This window comes from Alosa pseudoharengus, unplaced genomic scaffold, assembly GCF_046254945.1.
Source record: "Alosa pseudoharengus isolate Yale_2024_CS ecotype anadromous, Long Island Sound unplaced genomic scaffold, YU_APseudo_1.1 YU_APseudo_1.1_scf_23, whole genome shotgun sequence".
Classification (NCBI taxonomy): Eukaryota; Metazoa; Chordata; class Actinopteri; order Clupeiformes; family Clupeidae; genus Alosa; species Alosa pseudoharengus.
In genome coordinates, this window is record NW_027468685.1 from 29,489,717 (window position 1) to 29,502,216 (window position 12,500).

At 44.7% G+C, this 12,500-nt stretch overlaps 1 protein-coding gene across 6 annotated transcripts in view; it reads left to right on the forward strand.

Moving 5' to 3' along the window:
* The window catches only part of epb41a (erythrocyte membrane protein band 4.1a), a 70,197-nt gene that overhangs the window by 15,224 nt on the left and 42,473 nt on the right, over window positions 1-12,500 (forward strand). For all 6 annotated transcript variants that reach the window (XM_076302258.1, XM_076302256.1, XM_076302259.1 and 3 more), the window contains exons 2-6: window positions 1,863-2,311; window positions 6,856-7,155; window positions 8,899-9,003; window positions 11,882-11,924; window positions 12,226-12,301. In XM_076302258.1, coding sequence (XP_076158373.1) covers window positions 1,871-2,311; window positions 6,856-7,155; window positions 8,899-9,003; window positions 11,882-11,924; window positions 12,226-12,301 — 965 coding nt within the window. In that variant the 5' untranslated portion in view covers window positions 1,863-1,870. The remainder of the gene's footprint in view (window positions 1-1,862; window positions 2,312-6,855; window positions 7,156-8,898; window positions 9,004-11,881; window positions 11,925-12,225; window positions 12,302-12,500) is intronic.

Sequence of the window (12,500 nt, forward strand, 5' to 3'; positions counted from 1 at the left end):
TTTATTATTGATACCTAATGGAGGAGAGTGTGAGAAAGGTGTTAGTGATGTGATGTGATGCGTGACCTTAAAACAGCCCTCTCAGTGCTAGTCATTTGAAAACAATATTAACTCATCACTCTCAAATGATGCTGCACTCTGTACTAACCTTAAGCAATGGAGAGGGACCTCTTGTGAACTTGTGAACTCGTCATGTGAACTTTGATATACAGTATGCATGATATTCACAAAGTGCAGTGGAAGGTAGTTCCAGTTGAGCATATTCTGTATATGAGGGGAACTGCCACTGACTGTAGACTAGATGGACTAGATTGACTATCTGAAAATCATGTGTTAGAAAGCTGAACCATTAGAGCACTTTCTTTTTATGTGTAAAATACTATGCATCGTCTATGTTGAAGGAAACCGTTGTAATGAACATGACCAGTATTATTACTAGAAATATTCTCAATTGTTTGTCTAAATATAAGTTATTAAGTGGCAGACATAAATGTAAACATATACAGGTGGGTCTCAAAAAAATATTTTTTATTTCAAAAAGGGAATCTTTTATATATTCATTACATTTAGAGTGAAATATTTCAAGCCATTTTCTGTTTTAGTGTTGATGATTATGGCTTACAGCTCATGAAAATCAAAAATCCGTTTCTCAAAATATTAGAATAAAGATGTTATAATACAGAAATGTCGGTTTCCTGAGCCTAGTCTGGTTTAGTAAACACAACCACAATCATGGGAAAGACTTCTGACTTGATAATTGTCCAGAAGGCACTCATTGTAAAGCCGATTCAAGAACTTGGGGGAACATCACAAGGAGTGGACTGAGGCTGGAGTCTGGAGTCATCAAGAGCCACCATGCACAGACGTGTCCAGGGAATGAGCTAGTGAGAATGAGAAAGTGGCACAGTACTAGTGTCAAGCCACTCCTGAATCAGGACTAAGAAGAGACAGAACTGGACCGTTGCTCAGTGGTCCAAACTCCTCCTTTCACATAAAAACATATTTTGCATTTCATTTGGATATCAGGGTCCAATCAAGGTCCCAAGAGTTTGGAGGAAGAGTGAAGAGGCACAGAATCCAAGTTGTTTGAAGTCCAGTTTGATGTTTCCACAGTCAGTGATGATTTGTGGTGCCATGTCATTTGCTGGTGTTGGTCCACTGTGTGTCAATTCCAGAGTCAATGCAGCCTTCTACCAGGATACTTTAGAGCACGTCATGCTTCCATCTGCTGACAAGCTTTATGGAGATGCTGATCTACTTCTCCAGCAGATCTCAACACCTGACCACAGTGCCAAAACTGCTAGTAACTGGTTTGCTTACCGTGGTATTACTGTGTTTGATTGGCCAGACAACTCGTCTGACCTGAACCCCATAGAGAATCTATCGGATATTGTCAAGAAGAAAATGAGAGACACCAGACCCAACAATACAGATGACCTTAAGGACGTTATCAAAGCAACCTGGGCTTCCATAACACCTCAGCAGTGCCACAGGCTGATTGGCTCCATACCACGCCAAAATGACGCAAAAGGAGCCCAACCAATATTGAAATTAAATCTTAGATTAGTCAGATGAGTTAATTTCTTTTTAAAAGATTGACATTTCAGTATTATAACCTCCAATACTTCAGATGTGTGCCCTAATCATCAAGATTAAAACAAAAAATGGCTTGAAATATTTCACTTTATATCTAATGAATCTAGAGTATATGAAAGATTCACGTTTTGAAATAAAAAATGAACTTTTCCATGATATTCTTTTTTTTTTTAGACCCACCTGTATAAATAAATATAAACAAATATATTCTATAATAAAATGTTATGAGTATGAGTATTGAGTATTTGTTAATCTTCTCTCCTCAGTGGCGGCCATGACGACAGACGAGGCTGAGAGCCAGCAGAAGAAGGCCAACCAGCAGCAGCAGCAGTCCCAGCGGCCTCCCCAGCAGCCGTCGGACGACCCCCCTGCCGCTGCCGACCCCCCCGCCGTGACCTCAGACCCCCAGGACAGCCCCGCGTCCGGCCCAGCCCCGGGCTCCCCTGCGGCGCCGGCGGCCGGGGGCGAGGAGGAGGTGCAGCTGCGTCCCCGCCAGCGCACGTCGGCGGGCCGCGGCCTCTCGCGCCTCTTCTCGTCCTTCCTGAAGCGGCGCTCGCAGTGCTCGGACGGCGAGGGGGCCGACGGCGAACGGGCCCGCGACGCCCGCCAGGACGAGCCCAAGGCGCCCATCGCCGACCCCGAGCCCGAGCTGCGAGCCGAGGGCGAGGGCGACGCTGCCCTCGACCTGCACTCCCTCAGCAGCGCCGAGAACCAGGTCAGAACCGTAGAACCTCAACGCCACACCTAGTACCAATGCCTAGAGCCAGGACAGAACCACAGAGCCCCCAACACCACATCTAATACCAATACCTAGAACCAGGTCAAAACCATACTGTAGAGCCCTAACACCACACCAAATACCAATGCCTAGAACCAGGTCCAAACCTGGATCGCAACTTCACCTATTACCAATGCCTAGAACCAAGCTTACATTATAATGAAGCATTATCAATGGTCTATGCATATAGACCCTCACCTGAGGAGGGCATCCTATGATGCCGTATCAATGCACATTTAATATTTGATGTGTCAATATAAGTTGTAAGTGGCTGGGAATGATGAGCTTTGAATGAGGAGCCAATGATGAGTGAATCCCCCCTCAACTCCACAGGCCCCAGGGGCACACCTCCAGCACTGTCTTACTGTAACATGCCAGGCTTTCAGCATGCACCGCCAGCACTTACTGTCTTAGGCGGGGATCACATTAGCCAGCGCCAAGCGGCAGGTTTCCTATTGTTCTCTATGGTTCGGCAGCGAAACGGTGGCAACGCTGAAGTAACACTAGCGGTGAACTAGCTGAGCGTTGAACTTGATTCAACTTTCAAAGCGCAACGCGAGTGTATTCAATTGACAAACCGTTTGTGTTGCTTAGGAACAAGACAAAACTTATTATGGTCTGAGCGTTGTGTTATGTTTGCCGCTTGCCGCTGGCTAATGTGATCCCCGCCTTACTGTAACATGCCAGGCTTTCAGCATGCACACTGACCTCCAGCACTAACTGTCTTACTGTAACACGCCAGGCTTTCAGCATGCACACTGACCTCCAGCACTAACTGTCTTACTGTAACACGCCAGGCTTTCAGCATGCACACTGACCTCCAGCACTAACTGTCTTACTGTAACACGCCAGGCTTTCAGCATGCACACTGACCTCCAGCACTAACTGTCTTACTGTAACACGCCAGGCTTTCAGCATGCACACTGACCTCCAGCACTAACTGTCTTACTGCAACATGCCAGGCTTTCAGCATGCACACTGACCTCCAGCACTAACTGTCTTACTGCAACATGCCAGGCTTTCAGCATGCACACTGACCTCCAGCACCTACTGTCTTACTGCAACATGCCAGGCTTTCAGCATGCGTGTTTTTGGTGCAGTTTTAGGATGTAATGGTCCCAGCTTGGTGTGAAGGCCGGGTTAGCTGATGCTAATCCTGCTGTTATGCAACTCGCATTTAGACAGAGCAGAACGTTGAGCAGGGCGTGACTCTTCTCTAGAGGGGCGTGTGTGGACACTCAAGCCTGTTTTTAACGCTCGTACTGCCATCACAGCTGGACATGAGAGCGTCCTGTAGTTTTGGCCCGTTCTATACTGGGCCATGCGGTGTTGTTATTTTATGATGTGTTATTTTCAGTTGTACTGTAATGTTTTATTAAGATAATGCTCATGAGAATGCTGAGCCCCCATGTTCAGGCCCCCAGAGTGTAGCGCTGTAGCTGCCTGGTAGCTCTAGCTGTTGGCTGCAGCAACTCGAGCTAGGTTTTCGGGTTTTCTTCATACCAACAGCACTTGGTGACCTTGAGAAACTGAGATTTATGTGAAAAATCAGCAGAATTCTCCTTTAAGATAGCATTCACAGGTTCAGCATGCCAGGTAAGCATATGTAGCATTTTTAGGTCCTTGGCCAGGGTCCTGAAATGGTGATTGAGTGCAGAAGTTGCTTCCCAAGCAGGAGTCAAAGTCAGGCACGATGTGTGCTTGCAGCCTTACCTTGCCAACGGCAGTGGGCTAATCGCCCATGCATGCATTGAGATAAATGAGGAGTAAATTGCATGCAGGATGTCACACAAGACACGAGAGGTGTGGCAAATTCATCACTCCCCGCCCAAGTCTCCATTTATAGCTGCTTATATAATGAACGCCATTCGTAACGGACCACCATTTGTACTCGTCATGTGGTCACCAGACCCTTTCATCCAAAGTGACACATCCAGCCGTCGAGCTTTGTCTTCTATCTTTATTTTCACAACACTGATAGTGTCGCTCTCCGCGAGGTTTCGCTGACCCCAACATCTGCCCGTCCCCATCCTGCTCCGCTGTGTCTGAGATGGAGCTTGTTCATTACACGCTTGTCCTACATTTCAGGCCTATTTTAGTTTAGGCACCAGTGTTTGCAAATGCCTTGAGAGAACACGGGCTTGTTGAGAGTGGTGCATATGAATAATTGAAGCGGAGCACTAGATGTCTAGAAGTGAACAGAGTGGTTACTGTAATAACTGCTGCAGGCAGATAGTGGATGGAGACGCTTGTCAGACACTAAGTGTCAGTTTTGAAGTGGGAGAGCGCAGTACTACTGACACTGTGTCTGCACTGTAAATCAAGAGTTATGTCGCCCATAAATAACATTCATGTTCATGTTTACCAAGATGTGGAAATGGTACATTTACTGTAGTTCAGACATTTTTCATCCTCATGTCCTATTTAAAGCAAAGCTGGCTTTGCAAGTGAAGAGACAGTACATTAGTATCAGTATTGCTACTCCCTGGTGTGGAAATATACAGTACATTAGCATCCGTATTGCTAGACCCTGGTGTGGAGATATACAGTACATTAGCATCAGTATTGCTACTCCCTGGTGTGGAGATATACAGTACATTAGCATCAGTATTGCTACTGACTGGTGTGGAAATATACAGTACAGTGGCATCAGTATTGCTAGTCCCTCCTGTTGTCTGCATGTTTGGCCTAGCAGCTCAGCTTCAGGAGTCTGGAGCTTTATCTTGTGCCCTGTCTGTCTGTGCAGTTCAACACACAAGATTTCATCCTCACGGTCCAACTTCCTCGTCCAGTGCCAAGGAGGCATTAGCAGACTGGACTGTGCTCTTAAAGGTGCAGTTCTTGATGGTGGCAAGGTAGCCTAGAAATCTAGATGCATTCTAGTGGCAGCAAATTACATTTGCTGCCAGGGCTAGTCTAGCAACTCTCCGTTGGCTTGTGAGCTCGAAAAATTAAACTTCTATCAGGCCAATCAAATCATGTATAGAGTCGTTAGGCGGGCTTAACATAATGATTGATGGCAGAGTTGCAACGGTTTGGCTTGAATTCCCTGTTACTTGAAAACAAATAAGATAATGTTGCTGTTGGCGAACAGTGTGACACGAGTTAAGCTTTTATTAAGTTGGCAAAAGTTTGAACTAGCCAACTAGCTCCGCTGGTGGGAAACGCATGGGATTCATAGCGCTGTCCTACTGCGTGCAGAGGGAATTTGAAAGACAACCGATTATTCCGCCCCTCGGACTGAGCACTGCGAACGGTGAATGCCCAGACCCTACATTTTAATGTGGGTCTGGCTCGTCAGGCTAGTGGCAAGGTTCAACTCAACAGCCAATCAAACAGCAAATAAATAAATACCCAACCCTTAAGTGTTGATTGGCTGGAATAGCTCCTGGTCTGAACCATTTAGTTTGTTTGCATCCAATTTAACAGAGCAAGTATTGGTGAGTGCACACACAGATAGCTAGAAAACCGTGATGGGAAAATCACTAAATGCACCTGTCATGACTAACACTACCTCCCTGAATTATGGACTGTGCCTTTAAGCCACTGCACATCCCTGTGTGTGTTTGAGGGGCATTTTACACCAGTTTTATCCAACTTTTAACAGCTACGTTCTAGTAAGCTAGTTTGGTCCTCACGCACCCAGATTGCTCGGCGAGGCTTTTTCTCATGGCGAAGCCTCTGAATTATTCACCCAGAGCAGCGCGCTCCCACGGTGAATCACATTGCCACCGCTGACCTCAATACAAACTTTTATCTCTTCCCCCCCCTCTCTCTCCCTCTCTCTTCCTCTCTCTCTCTCCCTCTCTTTCTTTCTCTCTCTCTTCCTCTCTCTCTCCTTTTCTTCCCCTCTCTCTCTCCCTCTCTCTCTCTCTCTCTCTCTCTCTCTTGTTTTCAGTAATTACAGTCACCAATTAGAGTTAATTATTGTCAACGAGCTACCCCCCCCCCCCCACACACACACACACTCCCACACACCCCACCTCCCCTCCAGCCCACCCCTCCATGTCTGTGTCTTCTCTCTGCCATGGAGCGATATGATTTCAGCCCACAAAAGGGGCACTGTGTCTGGGAGGGGGATTCCCAGGCCACCACACAGGACACATACTTCTCTTGGTTCCACTGGGATACTGTAGTTAGCGGGCCTCTCACAGGTCCTGCTTGGGTGGTCTGGTGCCGGTCCATTCCATGAAAGTGAAACAAAATGTAGGTGGGGGAAAATGGGAATGGTGAATGGGAATTAGTAGATGAACTGTGTCTGAAGTAGATAGAGACAGATGAATTGATCAATCTTGGAATGCAAGATTTATTGTAACAACTTTTTTGCAATATTTTTTTATATATAAATTAAAAAGCCCTGTGTCACTAAGGTCAAACTGTATGTCCTGAGTATGAAATTTGGGAAAGAGATGTTAACACTGCACTGTTGTTGCTTGTTTGTGTATGTGTGTGTGTGTGTGTGTGTGTGTGTGTGTTCACAGCCGGCCCCTGTGGACCAGAAGGAGGACACTGACTCAGACGAGGAGGGAGGAGGGAAAGGAGAGAAGGCCAAAGCCAAGAGGGAGGTCGGAGAGGCGGAGAAAGAGAAGAAGGAGGTGGAGGAGGGCAAGCCTGACGGAGGAGAGGCGGCGGAGGGAGAGGGAGAGGGGGAGGCCAAAGGAGAAAAGGAGAAGAGCGCAGAGGAGGACGAGGTCAAGCCGGCCAAGGCCCCGCGCCGACCCAGGATCATGCAGTGCAAAGTCACACTGCTGGACGACACTCTCTACGAGTGTGAACTGGATGTAAGAACACAGATGTGGACGGACACACACACACACACACACACACACACACACACACACACACACCGCTGTGGTGACCCAGAAATATGCACTACAAAGTCACAGGTCACATTCCTGGACAACGCTCTATATTTTCAAGTGTATGCGCACACACACAGACACACCCACACACCCAAACCCACACACACACTGTTTTCTGCTGTCCCTGTGCTGACATAACCTACCAGAGCCCATTTGTCCTGATATGAAATGGCTCATAAGAGTGATTGATGTCCCAAGTGAAGGTTGATTTGCCTCTGTGCATAAGAGTAGAGGGCACAGGTCAGGGTGGCCTCACTTGATGCTTTATGCTAATCTGTTTAGCAGGAGCGTTGCATACACATGTGCGCCACAACATATACACCCATTTATGTATAAAAAAACACACACACACACATATACATACACACATACATGCTCTCTCTCATAGACACACACACTCTCTTTCTCTCTCTCTCTCTCTCTCTCACACACACACACACACACACACACACACTTTACATTATTGTCCAGGAGGCATCATTCTAATCTTGAGAAACGGGTCCCAAATCCTCTTTATCCATCCGTGCCACACTCATCACTATCATCTTATTTCCTCTCCTGTGGCAACTACATGACCCTGGGCTGCCCTCATGCCCTAGCCTACTGTAGCCACACACACACACACACACACACACACACACACACACACACACACACACACACTCACTGATGTACTCTAAAAACACACACTGTCATACAATAAGCTCCGAAAATTGAGCCATTCCAGACACTGGTATTACACACACACACATGCACATACAGACGTGGACGCGCACACACACACTCACACAGATGTTGCCTTTGTGACTGGGGACCAGCACTTCAGAAAATGTATTTACTGCTTAATGATGAAGTGACTTCGATGAGACACTCTCACACACGCACACACACACACACACACACACACACACACACACACACACACACACACACACACACACACACACATTGTACTATTTTTCACTGTTGCCGTTCAATTACCTTTCAATTACGGATACACACACACACACACACACACACACACACACACACACACACACGTCTCCTCATCATTGTGGTCTTTTTAATTAGGGGCTTATTGTGTAGTGTATGTCTAGTGTGTGGTGGTGTGTGTGTGTGTGTATGTCTTTGTGTGTCTAGTGTGTGGTGGTGTGTGTGTGTGTAGCGTGTCTAGCGTCACTGAGTGCGTCTCCTCCAGGACCCGAGGGCTCCTTCTCCTCTCCTCCCCCCGTGTCAGTGAGCCGCTCCTGGGCCTAATAAATTCCCACGGAGCTGTGGGGTGGAGGGAGTCTGGGATGATCTGGAGTCATCACTTCTGCTCTGCTCTGCTCTGCTCTTTGGGGTCTGGGGCAGGTGGCTGGACTTTTAAGTCGTTCGCTGGTGACTCATTTGTCGCCTGTCCTAGGCTGTCTAGTAGAGTTCTCTCTTTCTCTTTCCCTTTTTTCTCTCTTTCTTACATTCTCTCTGTCTCTGTTCCCCCTCTCTCTCTGTCTTTCTCTGTCTCTTATTTATTCTCTCCCTTTCTTTCTGTGGGCTTTTGTCCCAGGGAGCACACACAACATATACAAAATGTACCATTTACTTATCTGCGGCTGATAAATTCATACATGCGAATTCTGTGTGTGTGTGTTTGTGTGTGTGTGTGTGTGTGTGTGTGTGTAGAAACATGCCAAAGGCCAGGAGCTGTTCACAAAAGTGTGTGACCACCTCAACCTGCTGGAGAGAGACTATTATGGTGTGGCTATCTGGGAAACGCCCACTATGAAGGTATTCTAATTCTATTCTGTTCTATTCGTTTGTGTCACATGACGTCACTGTAGCTTTGCGCCGCCATCTTTACGACCGATTTGCGCCCCGCTTAGCCGCTCAGTGGTCACAACAGCTGACCGTCTGACAGCTAACAGCTGATAACCCACCACAAACAGTTCCCATAAAGTCACGATCGCCTCGTTTCCCTTCCCTTCATGTTCTTTCAATGAGTATAAACCATGGACTGTATAAAATAGGTATAAACACATCTGACATTAAAGAACATTATCCAGATTAATGACAGCTAGCTATGACACTAAAATGAGTGGTAGCTTGCTAGCTGTTAGCCACTTAGCTAACAACTCGCTACTACATGTACCTAGTCAGAGTAAACTACCACCAAAATCATATATTTGAATTGTTTTTACATAATGCTTACATTTCCCATGATTAAATATAAATCCTTGGTGGCCAGGTGCCGCACTTTCACGTTTCACTTTCATATTTGTTAACAGTTGTAAGTGTTAACAAGCAGCTTGTTAATGCTTGTTAATGGTGTATAAGACAAAGAGGTGGATAACTAATACGCTTATAAGACCTTTCTTACCTATTTGTAGTAAATTTTGCAGCCCCCCAATCTAAAGCGAGGACCATGTAGCCTAGTTCACAAGCCCAGCCTCCTATCTCTCTATATACTATATATCTCTATATATCTCTCTATATAGATAGATTTCTATCTAAATCTGACCATGGAGTTGACTTTTGCGAAAAGCTGAAGGTGATTGCTGATAGGCTGTCCCAATCAGTGGCGCCTGCACAATCCAATCACATTTGAGAGGGAAACAACAAATTGAGGGTTTCCGAGATTTTTCTTTTTCCCTTTTTTTTTAGAAGTAGTATCGGGTACTCACAGTTATGGATAGAAATGTAGTGGAGTAAAGAGTACAATATTTGCCTCTCAAATGTACTTGAGTAAAGTCATGAGTACTCCCCAAAAATGATACTCGAATAAAGTACAGATCCCTCAAAATTGTACTCAAGTACTGCACTCAAGTAAATGTACCTTTATATGGCTCTGGTGCCACCTACGTCACTATCAAATAGAACGCCATATAATATAACTTTCAGTGGACTAAACAAAAGGTAAAGATTTTGTTATCACAAGGCTAGCTGGTTCGTTATATGGCGAAGCATATAGCCAACTTTGTTTGCAGCAGTGAAGCTGAGTTTGTTGTTAACATTGTTGGTAACTGTCAGGGAATTTAACCCCAACATATAGATACAAGAACCACAACATGTAGTATGGCTTAGCCCACAAACTCTGGTACCAAGAGGAGAGCCTGCTAATGTAAGGAAGAATTCCTCACACCATCAGTCTTTGACTCTGCAGCCCAAAAGCTGTACAGCTTATTGTACAGATGCACACAGAAAATAGGAAGCAAGACATAGCGACTTCATTGTGACATACTCTTATCTCACCCATACACACACACAGACAGGGTGCAGTTCCTGTCTGTCTGGGTGCACACTTAACTTGTACTCTCTGTTCTTAGAACTCAGCACAACAACATTTAACTTGAACTCTCTGTTCTTAGAACTCAGCACAACAATATTTCTGCTTACACAAATGGTTACAATGATAATTTAAAACAGGGTTCTCAAGTCTCACGCAATTGGCGTGAGACACACGCAATTAAACAAGTTCACACGCTCACACGCCACACCTTGCATTTCTCACGCAGAAATATTACTAGGGATGTCAAGGTATCTGCATAATTAGTAGCCTAGAGGAGACGCAGGGATACAAGAGGATTTCTCGCAGGGTTCAGAACTAGCGCACCACTCACCAGACAAATCAAAAAATAAATAGCCACCGACATCCAATCAAAAAATAGGCTATTCGTTGTATCCGGGTAAAATTCCAAAATAGCACATTCCCTCCCTACAACCACGTTATGCTTGTGTGGGGTTACACGTTTAAGATTTAAAAACTGTACCATTCTTTTTATTCAGAAATTCAACTGTCTGTCATTTGGTAAACCATTGTGGCACTTTACAGGGTGTGTAAATCAAGCCTTTTCACGAGCGTTTGGCCTATCCTACTTTAAGGCAAAATTATTTCTTATCTATAAACTAAACTAAACTGTTGGTCATTAAGAAAACATAATGATTGTGTCATTATAGCTTTGTGTAACCCAGACATCAGCAACGTTCAACAGCATGCACATGCTTAGTCCAATGGTATAGTGACAATATAGGCTATTCAAGTGAATAAAGCAATTAGCCTAATAAATAAAATATTTGTCTCACTCAGTACATATACATCTCGTAAATTGGTAATCCACAGAATATCCCAGCGTCACGATTATTATATTTCAAGATTCCAATCTATCCCACGTAAATATGAAAAGTTATTTCTACTGACATGCTTCCTGGTGACATAAAAACACAAATGGTTTCTCTTGATAAGGCTGACATAAGAGACATAGGCTATGCAATATACTTTCCCAGATGGGTACAAATCCCTGACTGTCCTGAAAAATAAACAAAAACAAGATATAGGATGTATAGATTACAATGACAAATTCAAGGTCTCAAAGGGTTAATGCTTCTTTCCAATTTTTTTTTTAATTAGTGAGTGTAGTCTATTCTATTCTATTCTATTCTATTCTATTCTATTCTGCTTTATTCTCTATTCTATTGAATTATTTTCTGCCACTGTTTATTTCTGTTCTCTAATTTTCATACATACTATGTAATTAGTGTACTAAACATGCATGTTGTGCAGTGAAATGTACTGAGCATGCCATAGGAATACAGCATGACATAAAATACCTGCTTATTGTATGCAGTGTGACATAAAAGATCTGCTTAAGGTATGCATTTTGCCTTACAGACCTGGCTGGACTTCACCAAGGAGATTCGGAGGCAGGTGCCAGGTGAGTGAGATTCTATCTTGTTGGTGAGATTATACAGCCTGCTTATAATGTTCTAGTCAGTGGAAGTGTGTGTTTTTCCACATTGCATTGTGATTGTATTATATATTGAGCAGGTGTTTTGAGTTTTCTTTTAATGTATATTACAAACTTGATCAGAGGTCCAATATACACAGAAATAACAAACAAACAAACAATAAGCATTGTGTATGTGTATGTGTTTGTGTGTTTGTGTGTGTGTGTGTGTGTGTGTGTGTGTGTGTGTGTGTGTGTGTGTGTGTGTGTGTGTGTGTGTGTGTATCAGGGACCGACTATGACTTCACCTTCAATGTGAAGTTCTACCCCCCCGATCCTGCCCAGCTATCTGAAGACATCACAAGGTGGCGTTTACCTCCAGAGTCTGAGCATGCCTTTCTTCACTTTAACTCGCTCATTCACTCTCTTTCTTTCTCTTTGCTAGAACTGTCTTTTTCTCTGTGTGCTCCATGTCCGTCTTTTTTATGCATGTCTCCATCTCCATAATTCCATTTCTCTTCTCTCTCTCTCTCCCTCTCTCCCTCTCTCTCTGTTTCTCTCTCT